At 38.0% G+C, this 25,373-nt stretch overlaps 1 protein-coding gene across 3 annotated transcripts in view; it reads right to left on the reverse strand.

The window, feature by feature from the left end:
• Positions 1-25,373, reverse strand: part of kiaa0586 (KIAA0586 ortholog) — a 124,064-nt gene that overhangs the window by 17,854 nt on the left and 80,837 nt on the right. For all 3 annotated transcript variants that reach the window (XM_084096719.1, XM_084096718.1, XM_084096717.1), the window contains 11 exons: positions 24,364-24,542; positions 23,182-23,291; positions 20,966-21,144; positions 19,999-20,143; positions 19,658-19,856; positions 17,994-18,274; positions 17,118-17,194; positions 16,556-16,681; positions 15,055-15,244; positions 9,521-9,642; positions 7,104-7,179 (listed from right to left, as the gene is read on the reverse strand). In XM_084096719.1, coding sequence (XP_083952845.1) covers positions 7,104-7,179; positions 9,521-9,642; positions 15,055-15,244; positions 16,556-16,681; positions 17,118-17,194; positions 17,994-18,274; positions 19,658-19,856; positions 19,999-20,143; positions 20,966-21,144; positions 23,182-23,291; positions 24,364-24,542 — 1,684 coding nt within the window. The remainder of the gene's footprint in view (positions 1-7,103; positions 7,180-9,520; positions 9,643-15,054; positions 15,245-16,555; positions 16,682-17,117; positions 17,195-17,993; positions 18,275-19,657; positions 19,857-19,998; positions 20,144-20,965; positions 21,145-23,181; positions 23,292-24,363; positions 24,543-25,373) is intronic.

Genomic DNA, 25,373 nt, shown 5'->3' on the forward strand with positions numbered 1-25,373 from the left:
AGTTGTCGGCTATTAGCCAACGGGCGAGTCGTTTAAACAAACACACTGAAGTTGTGGTTCTTTCACCACAAACCTGAGAGCAGACATCGGGTAAATAATCTCCTCTCATCTCTGTGCGGAGCCATGCGATGAGAAGTGAAAAGCGGAGACGGCGTCTCAGTGTGTGTACTGTTTGTTTGCGTTAGACTGCTGTTTGAAGAGGAAACACAAGATCACGCCCCACTGCGAGCACAAACTGAAATAAAAACATTAATAATGCTATGATTTCAGAGGGCGTCATAGAGATATCAGGCTGATTTCAATTGAAGACAAAGATGTACTATTTCTATTACGCATTTTAAGGCCTAACTTTACTGTTTGTAGTTTATTTCTTATAAATAAAAGACCCTACAAAGTCAAGGTTTAGTCAAGGTTTCCTGTATTGAAAAGTTGTAATTTAGAATTTCATGACCATTTTCTGCCCTGTTTCTGACCCTTCAAATTGAATGAACTGGAGACTATTCAAAAGTATAAATCTATTCAAGGTTGGAAGCTATACCCAAGGCAAAAGGTGGAAAAACACCTTAATCAATAAATATTGTCTATTTCCCAGGCATTCACAATATTTTGCTCAACCCGTGTGTGTGCAAATATATATAACATAAACATAACATAAACTCTCATTTATCTACATATAATTAGTGCAGAATCAAATCTCTTCAAACAATAACAAATACATTAAACAAAGTAATAAAATAAAGATAGTTTTCATTAACTTGCATATCAACATGAGTAAAGCTCATGAGCATTATTTCTTAAAGGAACATTATTTAGCTTTTTATTTTTGCTCAAAATTAACAAAATTTTCAATACAACATCAATCCTTCTTCCAAAATGTGTTTTTGTCTTACCCTGATTCACTATGGGAAGCCTATAATAAGTGTTTATATTTTATATATATATGTGTATATATATATATATATATATATATTTTTTTTTTTTAACAGAGGAGCTTCTGCTGGCAAAAAGCTGAGCTTGTAATAAAACAAGAATCAACATTGACTTGGCTTTTTGGAGATGGCGTTTTTATTACTCAGCATGTGAGTAAGGTATTTTATTAAACAGATAAATTGCCATATGTGAAGGGCCATTTCCTTATGGTTGTTGTAGCGCTGTGCTGGAATTTATTTTCAAAGAAGTACCGTGTCTATTAACAGGTAAAGCTACAGTAGCATCTTCAGCCGGCCAAAGGTTACATAGTGTACCTTTAAAAAAGAACAATGATGTACATCCAGGAATGTGACAAGAATTCAAGTTATTATATACAAACAAATACAATAATATATACTACAATTCAAAAATGAAATGGCAGTGAAATGAAAAACAATTTAAAAAAAAGTGTTATATTTTAATTTATATATATTTAAAATGTAATTTATTCCAGTGATGGTAAAGCTGCATTCTCAGCATAATTTCTTCATTGTCACATGATCCTTCAGAAATCATTCTAATATGATGATTTACTGCTCAAGAAACATTTCTTATTATTATCATTGTTGAAAACAGTTGTGCCGATTAATATTTTTGTGGAAACTGATATTTTTCAGGCTTCTTTGATGAATAGTAAAGTTCAAAAGAACAGCATTTATTTGAAATAGAATTTTTTTCTAACAATTTAAATGTATTTACTGTAACGTTTGATTAATTTAACGTGTCCTTGCTGAATAAAAGTATTAATTTCTTTCAAAAATATATCTTTGAATGTGAGTTTATACCTATAAGAATACTTATTATTTTTGTCCCTGGCAACCAATCATCTACTCTGTGCTAGTGACATCTCTACTTAAAAATAAAAACTAAAGCATGCTTCAACTGCAAAAGTGAATATTATGCGTACGAAAAAAAAGAAAGAAAGAAAAAAACACATTCCCACACAAATGAGAATAAGCCTATTGAAATGAGAAAAGAAACCGACATGGTGACTTCATCGAAGCGTGATTATTCCTGAATGCTTTGCATAACAACAAGCTCAAATCGGCATCAAAATTCTACACCACATTCATGCAAGTCACAAGTCACATATTCGCATAGTAGCTAAATGCACAGTAAGCTGTTCTCATCTGGCACACGTATAGCTGTAGGTATGTTATCGTTATAGAGAAGAACTGGACATGACGGATGAAGGAAGAGGGCTCACACAGAGCTGGGGTTAACATGGCTCCTTGAATGATGTTTTGATCCCAGTAAAAACAGAACGGCCGAGCAGCTTGGAAACAGTTTATCTGAGTGGCCCTCGAGAGGCGGGCTGTGTATGTGTGTGTGTGTATGTATGTGTGTGTGTATATGATGTGTGCCCTCACCCCTTCCTGTGCTCCACAGAGGGGCCAATATTTCACACACAAGAGCCCAGTGTTCAACGGATGTCCACTTTCACCTCGGGATAGAGACCCTTTCATTGGTTGTGCAACTTTCCATTTCTATATATCATCTCTTTGAATACACATCACAAAAATGGACAAAAACAATGCATTTCCAAATCACTTTTGTTTTGAATAAATTAAATGGTTAAATAAAGTGCTGTCAGATGGATTAATCGCAATTAAGTTTTTGTTTATATGTGAGTAATATATATATAATAGTATAGTAATATATAAACAAAAACCTCTGTCTTAGATTTTTTGAATAAGAAATGAATGCATGAAATCCATTTATATTTATATATATATATATATATATATATATATATATATAGTGTGATGTAGTTAATCTGGTTCATTTCTTTTTGGCTAGTAGAAGTTCTGAATGGCCGGTAACTTAAAAATTTAGTAGCCAAATTGGCCGGTGAGTGAAAAAGTTAATTTCAAACCCTATATTCAATATTGACTAATACAGATTAAAACAAACAAAACTGAAGAAAAAAAACACATCATAAAAGGAGAAACTAAAGTTGTGTGTAATAAAATCATAGAAATTTGAGACTAGGCCTAACCTCTGTACCAAGCAACCACCAGAACATCCTAGCAACCACATAACATACTTGCAACTCAGAACACCGGTTTTATAGATCATTTTTATTGATATGTAAATAATTAATCACTGATGAATAATTAAAACTATAAGCTTATAAGAGCAAAATATTGACGGATTCGAAATGGCAAACCACAAACAGAGTCAAATTCTTACATAAACCCCAATTACGAAGACTCCATCTGCCATATCCTCAAGGAGTTTCACCGTTATATAAGCATCTTTAAATCGCTTTTCAACCTCAATGTCACGGCTACAAGCTGAACTGGGACGTTTGAACAGAGCAGCCATTCTCTAATGGGCAAATAGAGACATAGTCATCGCAGAGAGAGCAGCTGTATAACCAGGGGACGCTGCCCGGGTCATGTCTGCACCGATCTGGCTGTACAGTACCACACTACGCCTTTATTACACAACACAATTGGCCCATCTGTAGATCAGGCAGAGGTGCAGATCGCAGTCACAGAAGCTCTATTTGTTCAAGGCCCTTCGTCTGGGCTAAAGCTGTGACTAAAAGGCTTTAATGTCACGTTCTTACAGTATAGAATTGCAGTGTGAATTCAGCGAAGACTTTCAGTGCACTCACCTCCTTTATAAACTCACAAACGGTTGCTTGTCCGAGCACTGATGAGAAAGTGATAGAAAAGACTTAACAGACAGGCTTTTGTCAAGGTATAAGGCCTGTTTATTGTAATTAGTTTCATGACCAGAACAAAACATCAGTGGAATTGAGATAGATGTCTTTTTTTTCATATAATGGAAGTCAAAGGGGTCCAAAACAACATGGAAACCCATTTACTTGTATTATATGGATAAAACCATTTAGATATTTTTCTTCAAAATATCTTCTTGTGTTTGGAACAGTATGAGGGTGAGTAAATGAACGAATGTTAATTCTGAAGTGAACTATCCCTTTAAACGGACAACTTTCCAAACAGAGCAGACAAGGGCTCTCAAACTTGTGTACGTCGTACGTAATGTCGAGGCGATTAAACACGATAAGCACTCAAACACAGGTGCATCTCCGGTCTTTCTGCTGTTGCACTGGTGCGTCAAATTACACACTGAGAGAGAAAAGGGGAAAATCCTCAGAGCAAATGTAATGACACAGAACGAGCTGACGTTCAAACACTAATCACATCCATTCACCCGTCGGCACACACTGGCTCTCATCACACAATAATCACATGCGACAGGCCGGCACTGAAAGAGTGCATCTGGATAAACTATATGTCAAATACATATGTGAGGAGGTATAGGTCTGCAGGACAGAGCAGAAATTTTTAACTAATAGATGAGAGGGAATGACAAATGAAAAAGGGAAAGAGTGAAATGGCAAAAGGAAGAAGAAGGGATGCAGAACACAGAAGGCAAAGAAAAGGAAAAGGCCAATTTTCAAGGTTTACTTTCATGTCACTCAGCATTAGGCGTTATTGTACACATGCATACGTGATTATTGAAGGAATTTTTGTCAATTAGAATCAGAACTAGAAGGAAAATTTGTCAGAACAATTTTTTTCAACTTTACTGAAAGTGCAAAAAGCCAAGAAGTTTGTGTGACAAGGCTGCAGTGTTCAAATTTAAGATAGATAGATAGATAGATAGATAGATAGATAGATAGATAGATAGATAGATAGATAGATAGATAGATAGATAGATAGATAAAACGACAAATAGATAAAATGACAAATAGACAGAACGATAGATAGATAGATAGATAGATAGAATGATAGACAGATAGATAGACAGATAGATAGATATAGATAGAATAACAAATAGATAGACAGAACGATAGATAGTACGAATGATAGACTGAACGACTGAATAATAGATAGATAGATAGATAGATAGATAGATAGATAGATAGATAGAATGACAGAGAGAACGATTGAATAATAGATAGATAGATATAGATAGAATGAAAAATAGATAGACAGAACAATAGATAGAATGATAGACTGAATGATTGAATAATAGATAGATAGATAAATAGATATAGATAGACAGATAGATAGATAGACAGATAGATATATATATATATAATGATAAATAGATAGATAGATAGATAGAATGATAGATAGATAGATAGATAGATAGATAGATAGATAGATAGATAGATAGATAGACATAATGGTAGATAGAATGATAGATAGATAGATAGATAGATAGATAGATAGATAGATAGAATGACAAATAGATAGACAGAACAACAGATAGAATGATAGACTGAATGATTGAATAATAGATAGATAGATAGATAGATAGATAGATAGATAGATAGATAGATAGATAGATAGATAGATAGATAGACATAATGTTAGATAGATAGATAGATAGATAGATAGATAGATAGATAGATAGATAGATAGATAGAATGTTAGATAGATAGATAGATAGATAGACAGATAGATAGATAGATAGATAGATAGATAGATATAATGGTAGATAGATAGATAGATAGATAGATAGATAGATAGATATAATGGTAGATAGATAGATAGATAGATAGATAGATAGATAGATAGATATAATGGTAGATAGATAGATAGATAGATAGATAGATAGATAGATAGAATGGTAGATAGATAGATAGATAGATAGATAGATAGATAGATAGATAGATAGATAGATAGATAGATAGATAGATTTAATTGTCAGCTGTTGAGATAGAGGTGTTTTTGTCAGTGAATTAGGGTAATCAGTTCAGGACGAGTACTAGAGCTCACAATGTTCTCTTATATAAGACTTAATAAAAAGCACAGGGCAGAGAGAATGCTTTCTCAGCTCAGATTTCATTATGTCTAATCTGCAGTGCTGTCCTGCATCTGCACACATATAACACTCGAACGTCTAACAGACACACATCTCTCGTCCTGTTCACTTATAATGTTACCATCTTACATCACAAACAGCCATTTAGTTACATGTGTGTACATATGTTTATGGTTGTGGCATCATAACCATGACAGCTTATTTTGCATAAATGGCCTGATTATACTAAGGAGGGAGTATGTCTACAACAGAAAAAAGTTCATTTTATATATAGCCATGCAAACGCTCAACCTGTCCAACTGGTCCTAACCTTCAAACTAAACGATGCATATGCCATCTCAGCGGCTGCTGTCACAAAGATATGTATCTTCTGTTGTGCCCCTTCACACCTGACTGAAGTTTATAAAGCTGACTCCAGCATCTCTGCATCCCTTCGAGAGGACACACACCTCAGACAGAAGTGGACAATCATGCTCTGACCAAGACAAAAGAACAATGCAGACTGTTGCCCTAAAGGTGCACTGCCATCTAGAGGCTGCAAAGAAAACTATTTTACTGAGGTGAGGCTGAGCCAAACTCGTCCTGCATGCTTTGTGATACAGACACGAATGACACGTTGATTTACATCGAGGCACATTCATTGATTTACATTGAGCTAGGAAAAGACATTTATAGAGGTTGGGCTCTTTTAACTTGAGTCAGTCATTAATCACCTAGCAATTAACTAAAAGACCCTAGCTACCTCCTAAGCATAACATTTACCCATTTAATACTGTGTTTGATTAATACATTGAGAAAAACCCCATCTGAAAAGCTATTTAATCAGACACATTATTCAAGAGGATTCCATCATAAAATAAGTCACAAACCCAAAACTGATGATAAAATGTTCAGAAACGTGGCTGTAACAATAGTGTTTAACAGACACTCGGATTAGCGGCCCATGTTTAAAGACCCCAGGAAACTGTTTGACTTGTTGCAGTTGTCTTTTTCCTTTAGTGTTAAGTTTAGGTGGGACTTTTCAAAGCACTCATTCTAATTTTATTTGTATGGCTTTAGTTACATCCTAGTTATAATACATTATTTGTTCCTTGCTAGTTGTGTCAGGAGAAACTCTCATTTTAGAGAGCATCTGATTGGACAAAAATCTAGTGCAAGATGAGTCATCAATATTTTTTGCTCGTTTTTCCAGAAGAGAAAAACTGCAAAGTTTGTGTATATCTTCAAAATGTTTATTTGAATTTTTTTTTAGCAGAAAACAGACATTTTTAAGACTTGATGGGGTCTTTAAACATTGGGGATTTTGTGTGGACGTGTATTTGTACCTGGTTCCTCTTTGTCTTCGTACTGCCTCACCAGGATTGGTGCAGGTCTATGAACCGCCTGTGCTGTCTGGGACCTCTAAACACACAAAATGAGAGGAGATGAGACTAGGACAATAGCGGAGGAGAGGGGCGTCGGGTGGACACTGTATGCAGAGGGATTTAACAGGGAACAGAGGGGAAAAACATTGTTTTAATCTCCCTCATTCAGGGGGGTAAATCCCCACATATGGGCGACCTACAGACCGAGAATCCTGGGTTAATGAGGGTCTCAAGAGTTTGCACACACCACTAAAGAGAACACTTTGTTTTTGCGATTAAGAGAAAATCAGGGACAGAGGTCGCCCCTGAGCGGAAATTAGCGGAACACTCAGACGTACCCAGAACAAACTACACAGCACAGACAACCAGCATTTGCTTACCATTTTAGAACTTAAGTTATTTAAGCAATATCACCCGAGTAAAAGTGCTACAGTGCTGAGTCTCAGTCTGTCTGGAACAAGCACAGAAAAGCAGAGTCTAACAAACAGTTAAAAGTCCCAGTGCTTCTGGAATGTTGCTCAGATAATCAGATTTGAGGGGCGAAACCAGAGACCACATAGAGACGGTCCACTCGTACATTTATGAATGGAATAATATCTAGAATATACAAGCCTAAGAATTATTTTTGTGTGGGATTTGAGGATTATTACTGATCCTATTATTTTCAAATTTTATTCTTAAATTGAATGAAACAGTTATTAAAATTACTGAAACTGAGATAACTGTATGTATATATATATATATTAAATCAGATTGCAAAACGTAAAATGTTTTCTTCTAGAAAGAAATCAATACTTTTATTCAGCAAGGACATATTAAATTACTTAAACATTACATACAAAAGCTTTCTATTTCATGTAAATGCTGTTTTTTCATCACTTTTATTACTTGAGCACGGGGGCGTCAAATGCAAGTAATATACAGTATATTTTTATTGCATTATTAATATAGTTATATTTCTACGTTTCACATATAATTAACAGAAAAGTAAGTAAATTAATGAGATCTGGTTGTTATATTCCTGTCATGCGAGTTCAACGACGCTGCCAATGTGCCGATTTACAATGTGATTTTGCAGAGTTGAGTATTGTAGCCAATCTCACAGATTTCTGTTAATAATAACAATAACCAATCAGAGGTGTTTAAGTTACCGGTAGTGAGAATCCACTCAGTATCTCTCAAAACGCTAAACGAGTTTATATTTAGCACAAGTTTACTAAGTTCTTATTCGTAATTTAAAGAAAAGTTTGCTTTTCATGAGACTTTGTGACTTTTCCAACATGCTGCAGTGCAAAAAACTGACAAAAATAGATTTTTAAATGTTATAATACTGATTGCTGGTCACTATTCTGCTGGCTATAGTGGTAATTTAATTTCTTTTTTGATTTTAAAATGAAAGTTTTTGTTTTCCATCAAGTGTTAGTTTTCCTACATCTCGAAACTTTTAGTTTTACAAATGAGGACAATCTTTGAAGGATTTGGTCATCACATAAAAAAAAAACATCATTCACACATCATTTTTTAAATTGGATAATGTTCAGACTTATGAGCTTTGAAGTTCTGGAAAAAGTTGTGTGAAGTACTTGAAAACGGGACTGTCACGTCGAGGGAGTAAGATTAGATGACGTCAACCTTGGCTTTTGATGAACTGATGCCACTGAGCAGCAGATCATCATATTAGAATGATTTCTGAAGGATCATGTGACACTGAAGACTGGAGGAATGATGCTGAAAATGCAGCTTTGATCACAGGAATAGATTACATAAAAAAAAAAAATCAACTAGAAAACAGTTTTAAATTGTAATAATATTTCACAATATTACAGTTTTCACTGTATTTTTGATCAAATAAATGCAGCCTTGGTGAGCATATGAGACTTCTTTCAAAACTTTTAAAATGTAGTGTAAAATATATGAATATATGAAATTCCACCATATTTTTAATCATTAGACAAGTGATCAATTACATTAACCAAAACATAATGTTACCATAATATTAATCATTGTATAATGAAATTAACATTAATTCCAAATTGAACCCCTCCTTATTACACATTTAAATGCCTATGGTGGAAATAGTTATCTTTTAATAAAAAGCAATAACTTTCTTAAGTTATTAAACTATTTTTCTGCCGATGTCAACAAGGCTAGACGGATAAAGAAAAATAATCATTTAAAAATCATAGCCCACTTTTTACAATCCAATCAAATCCTAATGGTTACATTTAAGCTGTCCTACATTATTTCCTGCGGTCACATTACAGAAGTCGCATTCAGACATAATTATGTTTATTAATATAAATGAAAGCTATTATAGTTGTGCTTCCTGTTTTCCAGAACTGCATCGCTCTTGATTCAGGCTCTGTCGCTGTACTTGCCAGATGTTCTGTGTCCTGTAGCTGAGGGGAGGAGACAGTCATCACATGATAAACCTCAGCTTCTTTCTGTTCCTCCGATGACCTGAGGTTGACGGACAGCCCGCTGTTCTCAACCACTGCACCTGGTTGTCATGGATACAACATATCAATATCTCAGACTGCACGCAAAGTACAGTATGATATGATATCTGTGCTCAACGCCCAAGAACAACAAACTCAATAAAAATACCACAGTGATCATAACTCTATCATGCATATTTACAGGAGTCTTTGTCATGTATACATATATTTTGATAGCCTGTAACATGCTTGTACATTCAACAGTGTTCTCAGCAGGTTGAATGTGATGTTTCCAGCAGCTTTGATTTGTCTTTGTTAGGGGAACTCTATTGCAGTTAAGAGGAAAGCAAAATAGCATTAAATTCTCGCTCCGTCAAGGATGAACTCTTGTTCGTGCAGCTGGGGTGTGTGTTTTTTCTTTGGCAGCACTAGTCTCTAGGCAACACGGAGGCTCTTTTTACTGTGAGCAGAGCGATCTTGGCTTAAAGTAAATATTGGTTTAGGCCAACACAGGAAGAGGTTTGGGATCTACACCGGTGTTCTGTTGCCCGGGACTCATAACTTTAGATGTACTGTCCACACACTTTTGGACTGCAGATGCTCTAAGTACACTAAACATTTAACAGCAAACATTTTAAATGCTGGTTAGTGTTTTCCAAAGCATCTCTGCTTAATAAATTTTATTTACTTACATAGGTTTCTTTTTAGTGTGAGGTTTTGGACAGTCTGTTTTAGTTTTGAAACATGATACGAAACTAATATTGACTCCAAAAAAGTCCAACACAGACTTTATTCATCACAAAAATGCAAGTTTTTTTTACCCAATCAGAGCTAGATGGATATTCAGGTAAACTGTCAGAAACATTTAGTTAGCCCAAAAGAAAAATAAATGAAAAATTTAAATACATTTTTGAGCAATTAGATTGCAAAACTTAACCATATATATATATATATATATATATATATACTTCAACAACAATAATAAATGTAATTTAATGTAATTGATTGTTTAATCTTACAGTAAATTGTCATCTTAAAATGTCCTTCTTGATGTGTAATCTCCAGCCGATCTAAATATAATTATTATAATAATAGAATTATGCAGATATCATAATGTAGATAATTATTTGAAAATTCCCTTCTTGATGAGAGGTCAGAAAATTGAGAAAATTATTTTATAATTCCATAATAATATATTATTATTATTAATGTATTATTAATATGATGATTATTTAATAAGAGCTAGGCCAATATTCATTTAAACTCCACCTATGGGAAACTTATAACAGTTTAACAGTTAGACAAAGCCAAAAAGAATTATTAAAATATATTTTGAAAAAATAAAATAAATAATAATAATAATAATAATAATAATAATAATAATAATAATATATATATATATATATATATATATATATATATATATATATATATATATAAAAACAAAAAAAACAGCATTTATCTGAAATAGAAATATTTTGTAATATTATATACTACCGTTCAAAAGTTTGGGGTCAGTAAGAATTTGTTTTTAAAGAAATTAATACTTTTATTCATCAAGGATGCATTAAATTGTAAAGTAAAGACATTTATAATGTTACAAAAACTTTCTATTTCAAACAAATGCTGTTTTTTTGAACTGTCTATTTATCATGTCATCATGTCATGTCATCTTCGTCCGCTTATCCGGGGCCGGGTCGCGGGGGCAGCAGTCTAAGCAGAGATGCCCAGACTCCCCTCTCCCTAGACACTTCCTCCAGCTCTTCCGGGGGAACACCGAGGCGTTCCCAGGCCAGCCGGGAGACATAGTCTCTCCAGCGTGTCCTAGGTCTTCCCCGGGGTCTCCTCCCAGTGGGACGCGCCCGGAACACCTTCCCGGGAAGGCGTCCAGGAGGCATCCGAAACAGATGCCCGAGCCACCTCAGCTGACCCCTCTCGATGTGGAGGAGCAGCGGCTCTACTCTGAGCTCCTCCCGAGTGACCGAGCTTCTCACCCTATCTCTAAGGGATCGCCCAGCCACCCTGCGGAGAAAGCTCATTTCGGCCGCCTGTATCCGGGATCTTGTCCTTTCGGTCATGACCCAAAGCTCATGACCATAGGTGAGAGTAGGAACGTAGATTGACCGGTAGATCGAGAGCTTCGCCTTGCGGCTCAGCTCTTTCTTCACCACGACAGACCGGTACATCGACCGCATTACTGCAGAAGCTGCACCGATCCGTCTGTCAATCTCCCGTTCCATCCTTCCCTCACTCGTGAACAAAACCCCAAGATACTTAAACTCCTCCACTTGAGGCAGGAACTCTCCACCAACCTGAAGTGGGCAAGCCACCCTTTTCCGACTGAGGACCATGGCCTCGGATTTGGAGGTGCTGATTCTCATCCCAGCCGCTTCACACTCGGCTGCAAACCGTCCCAGTGCATGCTGAAGGTCCTGGCTTGATGAAGCCAACACGACAACATCATCCGCAAAGAGCAGAGACGAAATCGTGTTGTCACCAAACCCGACACCCTCCGGCCCCTGGCTGCGCCTAGAAATTCTGTCCATAAAAATTATGAACAGAACCGGCGACAAAGGGCAGCCCTGCCGGAGTCCAACATGCACCGGAAACAAGTCTGACTTACTGCCGGCAATGCGAACCAAGCTCCTGCTTCGGTCGTACAGCGACCGGACAGCCCTTAGCAAAGGACCCCGGACCCCATACTCCCGGAGCACCCTCCACAGGCCGCCGCGAGGGACACAGTCGAATGCCTTCTCCAAATCCACAAAGCACATGTGGACTGGTTGGGCAAACTCCCATGAACCCTCCAGCACCCTGTAGAGGGTATAGAGCTGGTCCAGTGTTCCACGGCCTGGACGAAAACCACACTGTTCCTCCTGAATCCGAGGTTCTACTATCGGCCGTATTCTCCTCTCCAGTACCCTGGCATAGACTTTCCCAGGGAGGCTGAGAAGTGTGATCCCCCTGTAGTTGGAACACACCCTCCGGTCCCCCTTCTTAAAAAGAGGGACCACCACCCCGGTCTGCCATCCCAGAGGCACTGTCCCCAACCGCCACGCGATGCTGCAGAGGCGTGTCAGCCAAGACAGCCCCACAACATCCAGAGACTTGAGGTACTCAGGGCGGATCTCATCCACCCCCGGTGCCTTGCCACCGAGGAGTTTCTTGACTACCTCGGTGACTTCAGCTTGGGTGATGGATGAGTCCACCTCTGAGCCCTCAGCCTCTGCTTCCTCAATGGAAGACGTGACGGTGGGATTGAGGAGATCCTCGAAGTATTCCTTCCACCGTCCGACGACATCCCCAGTTGAGGTCAACAGCTCCCCACCTCTACTGTAGACAGCATTGGTAGGGCACTGCTTCCCCCTCCTGAGGCGCCGGACGGTTTGCCAGAATCTCTTCGAGGCCAGCCGATAGTCCTTCTCCATGGCCTCACCGAACTCCTCCCAGGCCCGAGTTTTTGCCTCCACAACCACCCGGGCTGCAGTTCGCTTGGCCTGCCGGTACCCGTCAGCTGCCTCAGGAGTCCCACAAGCCAACCAGGCCCGATAGGACTCTTTCTTCAGCTTGACGGCATCCCTTACTTCCGGTGTCCACCACCGGGTTCGGGGATTGCCGCCTCGACAGGCACCGGAGACCTTACGGCCACAGCTCCGAGCGGCCGCTTCGACAATGGAGGTGGAGAACATGGTCCACTCGGACTCAATATCTCCAGCCTCCCTCGGGATCTGGACGAAGCTCTGCCGGAGGTGGGAGTTGAAGATCTCTCTGACTGGAGACTCGGCCAACCGTTCCCAGCAGACCCTCACAGTACGATCATCGACCTACGGCCTAGGGTGTCCTGGTGCCACGTGCACTGATGGACACCCTTATGCTTGAACATGGTGTTCGTTATGGACAAACTGTAACTAGCACAGAAGTCCAATAACTGAACACCGCTCGGGTTCAGATCAGGGGGGCCGTTCCTCCCAATCACGCCCCTCCAGGTGTCACTGTCGTTGCCCACGTGGGCGTTGAAGTCTCCCAGTAGAACGATGGAGTCCCCAGTCGGAGCACTTTCCAGCACCCCTCCCAGAGACTCCAAGAAGGCCGGGTACTCTGCACTGCCGTTTGGCCCGTAGGCACACACGACAGTGAGAGACCTATCCCCGACCCGTAGGCGCAGGGAAACGACCCTCTCGTTCACCGGGGTGAACTCCAACACATGGCGGCTGAGCTGGGGGGCTATAAGCAAACCCACACCAGCCCGCCGCCTCTCACCATGGGCAACTCCAGAGTGGTGAAGAGTCCATCCTCTCTCAAGGGGTGTGGTTCCAGAGCCCAAGCCGTGCGTAGAGGTGATCCCGACTATCTCTAGTCGGAACCTCTCTACCTCACGCACAATCTCAGGCTCCTTCCCCGCCAGCGAGGTGACATTCCACGTCCCTAGAGCTAGTTTCCGTGTCCAGGGATCGGGTGTCTATTTATCAAAGATCAAAAATGTACACAACTGTTTTTAACATTGATAATAATAATAATAAAAAATTTAAGTGCAAATCATCATATTAGAGTGATTTCTGAAGGATCACTGAAGACTGGAGAAATGATGCTGAAAATTCAGCTTTGCGTCACAGGAATAAATTTGATTTTGAAATATATTCAAATAGAAAACAGTTATTTTAAATTGTAATAATATTTCACAATATTAATGTTTTTACTGTATTTTTAATAAAATAAATGCAGCCATGGTGTGAATAAGATGCTTCTTTTAAAAACATAAAAAAAAATCTTACAGATCCCGAACTTTATATATAATTAAAAAACTATATATATATATATATATTAGTCAGTCTCTACTTTAAAAGTATCTGTTACTTTAGCAGGAGAAGAGACATCGAGCAGAGAATAATGGAATAAACATGAGTGGGGAGAGTCTTTGCGGTTGTGTTTGGACGCCGTTCACAGGCTGTGTAAGAGGATGCTCAGAGTGGGAGTGGGATTCATTTCCGCCCGGTTCCCTGAGCCGGAGTTCTGATGAAGTATCCAGAACACCTGGCTTCCCCTGTGTCAGCCTCAGCTCGCTCTTTCACACACAAAATCTGAAGCAAAAACAGCTCAATTCCCTGCGTCCACATAACACGGGTAGTGTGAGACATGCCCCATTAGAGACGTCCCCACGGAGGACCAGTAACACCGCAAAAGGCGAACAAGAAAGAGACGTGGCCACCCAAATGGCCAGAGAAATATGATGGACAATAAAACGATTAATGGTGACAGGGAAAAACAATATAAAAAAGTGAGATGAGGTTTATATGTTTGTAGTACATGCGTCAAACACAGAGACCTTTAACACGACACACTGGCTTGACTGTTAAGGCATGTGACGTAAAAAAGTCAATAAATTCCGCGTGAAGTTTTATCTATTTATTTTCTATGGTAAAAGAGTGTGTATGCGCAGAAGAATAGTGTTGGTTGTCCGAGTGATGTTTTTATACCCGTGACTTCAGCGAGCACTTGTCCAGGTGACGTGAGCGTCGAGTGAGGTGAGATCTCTGTGGTTCTGGAGTGTGTGTATCTCTGCTGATCTATGAGCGAGTGTCCGGTCATCACACTCTGCTCTGTGGCCGTCAGCAGAGGTCTCTGACCCTCACTGACCTCTCCACTGCTCTCCTCCTCCCACCATCTCTGAGAAAGACAGAGACATTACTATGAGCATCTTTTTGAACACATCCTCTAGCGCCATCTGCTGGATAAGAGCGAAACTAGCAATACTTCAATGAGATATGATTAACATGGATAAAAAGCTTCAGTAAAACAGGAAATAATGCTCTGAACTAGGGTTTGAAGAAACGTTCAGAGAAATATAATATACCAGTGTACAAAAAATAATAATGATAAAGTTCTAAAGACTGGTCAGAAATCATGAGATTAATGACAATTCTTTTTTTCAACTGAGAGCCATAGTTTTATGTTTATACATCTAACAGTACACTTAATGGTGGGCAGAAAAATATTTAATATAAAGTCAATTTTAATATAAAGTAAATATTTTATTTAGAGTAAATATTATAAATATTATTAAATATATAGTGTAATTTTTTTTGCATATTTAATATTAAATAAGATTACACTTTACATAATATTTAAAATGTATATTTATGCTTTATGATTTTTTCCCCAGTATAAATTAGTCTTCACACATAAAAATACATTGCTGCTTTTATGTTTGGGGGTTTTTACTATCAAAAATCAATCCCTGGTTTATGTTACACATCACCAACTTCACAGGTAGTCTATGGTATAATAGAGTAATTTACAAACGTTCTCCAAATCTATTTGACCAAATCTTTAAAGTCCCAATGAAATCAAATTTGAGTTTTTTTGCCTTTTAGCATGAAAATGTTAATCTTACTGTTATCTATAAGCTAATATGCTCCAAATCATTGACAAAAATGTGCATTTAGATGATATAAGCATTCAAAGCTTACAGTCTCTCACTTCTGCCAATATGGATCAATGACTTTGATGACATCACTCTGCACTTCAGCACTTCTGTCCAATCAAATGCTCTCTAGAATCTAAAGCGTCCTGTCCCCTACACTATAAATAGATGCTGAAGCTGGTTAAAATCCGTCACTTGTTCACACAATTACTATATTCTACATAGTGAATGGCACATAGTGCACTATATAGTGGATAGGGAATGATTCCATTTGAATTCTGCACAGAATGCTAAAGATTTTAAAGTGATATAGAGGAGATTAGGAGGACAAAAACCGAGGTCAACGACTCTGGCAGAGCAGTGATATAAACGAAACGCTATAGGCCATTTAAAAAAAGGGGAGGAGCTGTTCAATATGTCCCACCCTGTCTTCCTGTTTCAGTGGAAATTACGTCAACACATTGAACAGTGCTGCGTGTTTCAAGACACATCAGTGGGCCCTTAAAAAGAACCAGTTCAAAAGAACCAAACATCATTACTGAGTCCTGTGATACCTCTGGCTGCTGTGATTGGTTAACAGGGCCACGTTCCATCCTGGCCAACAGAGACAGGACGGGATCATGATGAGCAAGGAGGCGTGGAGCTCTAATCACCTGACCCTCACTGGGCGGATCATAATCCTGAAAGAAAAAAACAAAAGGTTTGTATAAAATCAGTGCATTTCATTTGATCCATGCACATCTGGAAAATCTGTGTGGTATTAGTTTTATTGCACAACGTAATGAATTCTATCACTGTATGAGTTTTTTCCCCTCCCCACATTTCCAAAACACTGTCATCCAAAATGACTTGGAAATTCTGCATCAGATTTAGTGTTTTCCACAATGCTAATCATGACAGATGATTGTTAAATCAGCAAAAACTGTTACTGGCTGTCTCCCCAGTTCTCACTGAGACTGAACCTCCAACCTTTGGCTAAAAGCTCAAACCCAAAGCTGAAATTGTCAGCTCATGTTTGGCCGTGTCAGTCTTATTATTTCATTCCATTCGGTTTAATAAATGGTGAGGTAAGACACAAGTGTTTGGGTCTGTTACTCATTGCATTCAAACATTCACCATGTCTTGGACTCCATGCAGGGAGCTGTTCAGGCTGGTCATCAAATTAGGCAGAAGGACTCCTTCCTGTTCCAGAACTGGGGAGGAAAAAACAAAAACCATCAGAACACTACAGGGTAAATTAAATATAATGGAATATATATACAGTACTGTGAAAAAGTCTTAGGCATGTTAATACCATGTATTCCTGTGATGCAAAGCTGTATTTTCAGCATCATTACTCAGTCTTCAGTGTCACATGATCCTTCAGAAATCATTCTAATATGATGATTTCTTATTATCAATGTTTAAAAGGGTTATGCTGCTTAACATTTAAGAGGAAACTGTGATATTATACTACAATTCAAAAGTTTATGGTAAGTAGGTAACTAAAGGAAAAAAAATAATTTAATGCTTTTTTCAGCAAGGACACTAAATTGATCAAATGTGAGAATAAATATATTTATAATGTTAGAACAGATTTCTATTTCAAATAAATGCTTTTCTTTTGAACTTTCAATTCATCAAAGACTCCTGAATGTATCTCAGTTTTCCACAAAAATATTAAGCAGCAAAAACTGTTTTCAACATTGATAATAATAATAAATGTATCCTGAGCAGCAAATCATCATATTAGAATGATTTCTGAAGGATCATTCTGAAGGATCAATATTACAGTTTTAAGAATCTAATTATTACAAACTTTTGACCAGTAGTGCATATATTTGTATAATGAAATAATACATTTAGGCTCTGTTTGTGGGTTTGTGAGACACTGCCCATTGTAGAGCGTTTCAAATCAGTCATTCATAAATGTCAATTTTGTTCTTAGAAGGCATCTGCTTATGTAGACAGTGAGGTTTTGTATCAGTCTGGCTGTGTGAGTGTGTGTTGGACCTTTGACTGCTGCCATCTGGCCGTGAGTGAGCAGCAGCTCTCCCTCTGAGATGTGTCTGGCTGGCATCTCAGTCTCAGTGACAGTCGCAGTGGAACTAGAGCTGCTCTCCTCTGAGGAGGAGGAGGAGGAGGAGGAAGAGGAGTCAGGGCTGGCGGCAGGAGGAGGTTCCTGGCTTACAGGAGGAAGAGGAGGTGGGGGAGTCGCTGGTTTGGAGGGGAGAGGAGAAGATGAAGGGATGACTGGTTCTTCTGCATCGTCATCTTGGGCTACTGACATCACACTGCGTGTCAGAGAGATGAAGGGTGTTAGTGAGCGGCACATACTCCTACACTGTCTACACTGACATAGAAGTTAAACATTAGTAACAAAAACAATACAAAAAGGAAATTGTGATTTACATACAGAAGTCTTTAAGGTGCAGCAGCAGCAGCAGCAGATTTTAATTCCAAAGGTCAGAGAGGATAGACAATAGTCATGAAACACTAAATTACACTGCTTTGCTATGACTCAATATGGGTCAGTCAAGTAAGATACAAAAATATTGTCAATTATTACTTACAAATATGGTGACACTTTACAATAAGGTTCATTAGTTAACATTAGTTAACTAACATGAACTAACAATGAGCAATACATTTGTTACTATATTAGTTAATCTTTGTTAATGTTATTTAATTAAAATACAGCTGTTCATTGTTTGCTCATATTAGTTCACAGTACATTAACTAATGTTAACAAATACAACCATTGATTTTAATAATGTATTAGTAAATGTTGAAATGAATAAGATTGATAAATGCTGTAGAAGTATTGTTCATTCTTAGTTCATGTTAACTAAGGTAGTTAACTAATGAAACTTATTGTAAAGTATTACAATATTTTTAAGTAATAATTGAAATATTTTTTATTACCAAAATGCGCAAAACGCACGTTACCAAAAATATGAACAAATCTAGCATTTACTTCACTAAATGAGTTAATTGAGATGACAGGATTCAAACTGATGTTCTGCTCCACCTCTTGAACTGTCACCAGCATCCCAGAGAAAATGGTGTTGACAAAAGTTTACATATTAGACATGAACTAAATGCACATACTATTTTATTTTTCAGGTGTTGATAGCTACTAATACTGACTTAAAAGAAGAGCAATTATCTAAAAATTCTAAACTATTTATTTAGAGTTTGGATGACAGTTAACACAACATAGTTGTGAGACATAAAATATGAGTACAGTTAAAAAATAAATAAACAAGCAAGCAAATAAATACATTTAAAAACAAATCTTTAGGTTTTATACTGATCATTCTTTTCAAATTGGAGATGATGTTTTGTCCCATGTTTCTAGAATTAGTCATATATTTACTGTTTTGAACAGCAGGTGGCACTGTGGGCCTATATACCACATCCTTAATAATGGGATCACAAAATTCATTGCCAGGCCAACATTTAGAGGTAGACATACTCAAGTTCTAGTGCAAAATTAAAAAGGTAAACTGTTTCACTATTGACAACTCAAACAAGACTCCATGCATGAAACATACTAGCTTTTCTGTCCCTTGCTTTTCTGCACAAATAATATTAGTGTGCGTTTATTTGCTTTGCTTTACTATTTAATGCAAGACCAACAGATGAAAAAATGAAAATGTGGTAATTAGACGTACACAGATTCTGGCTGTTGTTCCTGCCTCTCGCTATGCAGTTCTTCCTCCTCCAGGGGGAGCTCTGTTCCTCCCCATGGGTGATGCTGCAGGGTGGCTGACTCTGGGCTCTGATTGGCTGGAGGAGGAGAGGGTGTGTCCACCCTGGTGGGAGACGGGATTGGTGTGGTATTCGGTGTGCCCACAGAAATTCTGTCTGGTACTGAAACAAAGGCAGAATGGTTGTAGAGCTGACTGATGTGTGTGAACAACTGCGCTTAACACCTTTACAAATAACTGATGTGTCTGTTGGCAGCATGTATAAGGGGAGTGATTCATTATGTTCATAGAAATCATTGTCAGACCTGGTGAAGCAGATTCCTGATGGTTTTTCTTGGGAGACAGAGCTGTAGAAAGATGTTCGGAGAGATCAGGAGTTCTGACAGGAGATGGCGGCTCTTTCAAGCTGGGCTCAGGAGTGGGTGCCGGTGTTGGTACCGTAGTAGCATCCTGCAATATTAGCACAATATCATCACATCTTTTTACATCATTACCAAGTATTTAAGGTATTATCATCATAATGGACAAATATATGGAAGCTTGTTTCCACCACGGAATAAAAAATAAATAAGGTAATTACTTTTTTTCTCGTTATTGCAAGTTTATATCTGCGATTCTCAATTTATAACTGACAATTGCGAGAAATTAGGTCAGATAAATTTGCGGGATATAAACTGGAAATTCTGAGAAATAACTCATTTTCACAATTGTGAGATATAAACATGCAATAGCGAGTTATAAAGTCCGAATAGCGAGATATAAACTCGCAATTCTGAGAAAAAGAATTTTCGGACTCACAAAAGCTAGTTTATATCTCACAATTTTGTTTTGTGAGTCAGAACTGCAAGATATAAACTTGCAATTCTAACTTTATTTCTCGCATTTGCGAGTTTATATCTCACAATTCTAACTTTATTTCTCACAATTGTGTTTATATCTCACAATTCTGACTTTATTTCTCGCAATTGCGAGTTTATATCTCACAATTCTGACTTTATTTCTCGCAATTGCGAGTTTATATCTCACAATTCTGACTTTATTTCTCGCAATCAATTCTGACTTTATGTCTCGCCATTGTGAATTTATTGTGAACTTGCAACGCTGATTTTATTTCTTGCAATTGTGAGATATAAACTCGCAGTTGCAAGTTATAAAGTCAGAAATTCTCACAATTGTGAGATAAAAAGTTGCAATTACTCTTTTTTTCTAATCTATTAATTCTGTGGTGGAAACAAGCTTCCATACAAATGAGAGTGTTTTAGACTCCAGTACCTCCTGAGTACCCTGTGTTTGGACAGGGGCAGTAGGTGCTCTCTCTGTCTCTCTCTGTCCCAGCATTACAGCAACGGTTTCAGCCAGCACTTCATTTACACATTGTCTTATGAGCTCAGAGTCCACTGGTACGCCTGTGTCCACAAACAACTGAAGACCACCACCGCCTGCGGCCTCCACTGCCACACAAACACACAGAGAGAGGAAGATTACCTGGTGGATATGGCACATGGGTGTTCGACATGCATAGAAGTTGTCAACTAAAACAATTTTTCAATGCTGATATTTAAAAACATTAGCAGCTGTTGCCTTCTTCATTTCAGTGTTGTTATTGTGAAGGAGAAAAAAAAAGCAAAAAAAAAAAAAAACTAAAACTATTAAAAATGACAAATAATTAAATTTATGTTACAAAATTACAAAAAATAACTGACCAATACTAACAGCAACTGATGCTGTCTAATCATTTTCACATAAGTGTTGTTATTGTTAAATAAAAAATAAATAACAGTTATAATAGACATTTTAAACCCCCATAAATGTATATATATATATAAATAAAAAAATCACATAATTATTAAAACTAAACTAAAATGAAAATGGAAAAATTTAAATATAAAAATCAAAGCTAATTCAAATTATGAATAAATACTATAATAGTAAAAATAATACTAAAATAACTGTTTTGCATGACGTGAAAAACATTTGCATAGATTCTGATACGAAGTCTTAAATCATAATGTTGTATAATTTATCAAATTATTTCAATGTAAAAAAAATAATAATATCAGATTAAAATACTTTTCAGTAATTACAACTCATTCCAGCCCACTTTAGAATAGTATGCATATCCACTTTTTTTATACTAAAAATCACAAAAATCAGGAGTTTATTCCTAAGGAATGCTTGTCTGATTAAGCAACAGTAACCAATAAGGGTGGAGCTTAGTGAACGGTCAACAGCTGAAATTTAACAAAAGCTTATTTTAGACAATGCAACTCAAAATTCACCATAAAATGTGATTATAGTTAAACTAGTTATTAAAATGTATATTTATTACTTGGGCTAGAGGTGGACTAATAGATATTCTAACACAATTTTCTAGCTCTAAATGCTGGTTAAGCTTTTTGCCATGTTTTTGCTAACAAAGACAATAGAGGGGTCTCTATTGCAATGTGTTTTGGGTAATGGGACCAAGGCAAACACAGTCCCGGATTCAAACCTGGATTTGAAACAACAAGGTCAGAGGTCTGACCTATCATCACTTTTAACAAGAGCATTGCTAATATTTACAATTTCACATCGATTAAAAAAGCTAAAACTCTTAATGTGCATCCAAATAATAATAACCCATGCACAATACTGGCATTTCCACAATATTCTGAAGTTTGAAGCACTTCAAATTTGAGTTTGCCAGCAAAGTAATTTCTAATATCCAATTTGAGACCCGCTTTACCTCTCACCCAGCCTATTCTGAATTCTTGCACCCGTAAGCATTTTGGACCGGTGCTATTAAAAAACTAATATACAGAACTGACATTCTTGGCAGGGCTCTCGTTTCCCTTTGTCTTGGGAAAGACTGCGTTCAAACACAAATACAGTTCCTCTACAGGAGGAAGAGTCCAGTCAGTCTGCGAATATGCTGACAACAGTTTGCCGCGAGCCTCCTCTGCAAATTTGATACATCATTGATCTTTCTATTAAACGAAAGCGAGAATTAATGAGGCAGGACCTCCGCGCCAACTGAGCAGAAGTGACGCAACGGAGACGGAAGGATGGAGCGGAGGAGGAGTAGAGGGGCTGAGCACAAGCAATCGTGCTTTAATGAGGAAATACAATCTTGCTGCGCACTGACACGCTTGACAAATGCGCTGCTCGCATTGGTAGACGCTATGAATCAAAATTATGAGCTTGTAGACTGGAACCTGGTGCAGCTGGATCATTCTTGCTGGTTTGTGTCATGCGTTATTGATTGTGTTGTTGATTTTGAACATTGACCAGACACACTGGTGAAGATGTATGACGGTTGAAACGCAGACCGACAAACTTTTAAAGCTTGTAAACTGCGAGCTTTCAAATGTGTTTAACACACATTACTTATTTTATAGATGGTAAAGAAGCCCCTATCCACCAAAGTGTACAAAATTAAACAGATAATTAAGAGATTGTGCAATCATTGTGAGATCTAAAGGTGCAATAACAAAATTACATATAGTCACCTATGTCTGATGTCACACTATTCTCCGGCTCTGATTGGCTGGCTGGATCAGTCTGGGCAGGCTGAGGGAACATTCCAGTGATCATTCTGGCCATGAGCTGTTGCTCCACCCTATGACAGAAATGACAAAACAGTGCATGTAGGGGTGTAACTGTACATGTATTCGCCTCGAACGGTCACAATACAGACGTCAGTGTTCGGTGCATACAGTCAGACGACGAATACAGTCAGTCACAGGCGATCCACACTCCAATCCAGAAGGGGGTGCACATGGAAAAAGAGCAGCAGAAGAAGAAGAGACGATGCTAGTAGCTCGCTGAGTTTCGATTCATTTTTGTGACGTGCTCCATAAAACCAGGACGGCAAAAAGTGGCATCCTGTTTGTTTTCTTTATTTTATAAAAGCACAAGGTTTTGTTTTGGTAACACTTTAGGGTCCAACTTTAATTTTTTTTTCCAATTAGTTAAGTTACACAAATAAAAATAGAAACCTTTACAGTTTCGATTGATGGCTTACTCTTATCAATATGACCATAAATGACAAGTTGTTTCCGCTTATCATGAGACAAAATCATTTGGCATTGTGCCGATTTGTGTCGTGGATTTGTGCTGCTTTACTCTCCGTCTCCTCTTGGAAAAGTGAGTAAGGCTCAGATGTAGCTGGCACTTTTTCTCCTTTTATAACACAAGAGATGCTTTTCAGTTTTGTGGCTGATTGTGACTAAATACCTCTTGTTTTCTATCATCCCTACCAAAAAATATGACCTATGCAAGAGTGCATTCTGTAATTTCAGGACTAAATGCCGCTAATTGGAACAAACTGTAATTTGCACTACTGTCTGTTCAAAATCAATGAAAGAAACCTAGCATTGGAGATTTGATGTTTTTTCTTGTTGTACCGAACTGCAAAATTGCGAAATATGATCCTGTCACATGATCCTTCAGAAATCATTCTAATATACTGATTTGCTGCTCAAGAAACATTTCTTATTATTATCAATGCTGAAAACAGTTGTGCTGCTTAATATTTTTTGTAGAAAAAAAAATCGACAATACTTTTTATTCAGGTTTCTATGCGTTCTATGCTTAATGTGATAATAATAAAAAAAAATTATCAATAATATTTTCATTTAATGCTTATAACTGTGCAGCAGATGAAATGTGTACAGATAGTAGGGCCTCACCAATCCACCAGCCTGTTCTCCAGGGTCTCTCTCTGCTGGATGGTGCTCAGGATGGGCTCGGTGAGAGGGGTTGACTGGGAAGGCTGTGGAGGAAACGCTGGGCCGTGATACAGAGCAGCTGGAGGAGACGGAAGCCCGTTGAGCTCTATAGGAGAGTCTGGAAGTCCACAGTGTGTTTCCTGAATTTAACACAGCGTTCATGAAAATGAAGTCTTAGCAGTTTTATGATATATATCTGCCAACATAAGGCTTTCTGAAGAGAATTTGACAATCCATTACTGCAAAAATATCCCTGACGGCTCACTGGGTCTGACATTTACCTTTCAACACAAATGATAGCAAATAAAAGTGCACACCGTGAACCGTGCGGTAATGACTAACACATGTTAGCATTAGCACAATTTCACAGTGGTCATTACAGTCTTAACAGAAGGGGAGGTTGGAGTGAAAGGGGGACGTTTGTCTTGTATAATTCCATCGCTGGATCCGCGAGCCAGCTTTCAACATTTCGGTCATTGGTTTGGATAATGTTCAGATTCCTTTGGCTCGGGCTCAGGGAGGTCTGTGTAAGGAGCGATTAGCTCATTTCCAGTGGCCGTCCGCCAGAGGAAAAAGAGAGAGAAATGCATTCTGCCAGTCGGGCGCTGGGCCCGTTTGAAGTTTATGGCTCCATCAGAACTGGCCGAGCCAAAGCTGAGGCACTGGAGACTTGGAGGAATGACATTTTAGGAGCTGGCAGTGATTCATGCCTGCAGTCCAAGAGAGAGAGCTTGTTCACCGGGGTCTGGACTTAAGTAGCTGTGGCCTTTATTTGGTTGTTGGGAAAACTACAAGTGGACCGAATACATGCCAGACCTCGAAAAAACACTTAAATACACGCAAATGCTGCACAACGTGCTTGAGTTTTTATTGCTCTCGATCTTTGGAAAATGTTTATATTCCTGGACTCGTAACTGCAATCTTAATTGCCATTCAAACAATTAGAGAGTCAAAATAAAAAGAGTCAGTAG

This window comes from Abramis brama, assembly GCF_963993115.1.
Source record: "Abramis brama genome assembly, chromosome: 21".
NCBI classification, from domain to species: domain Eukaryota; kingdom Metazoa; phylum Chordata; class Actinopteri; order Cypriniformes; family Leuciscidae; genus Abramis; species Abramis brama.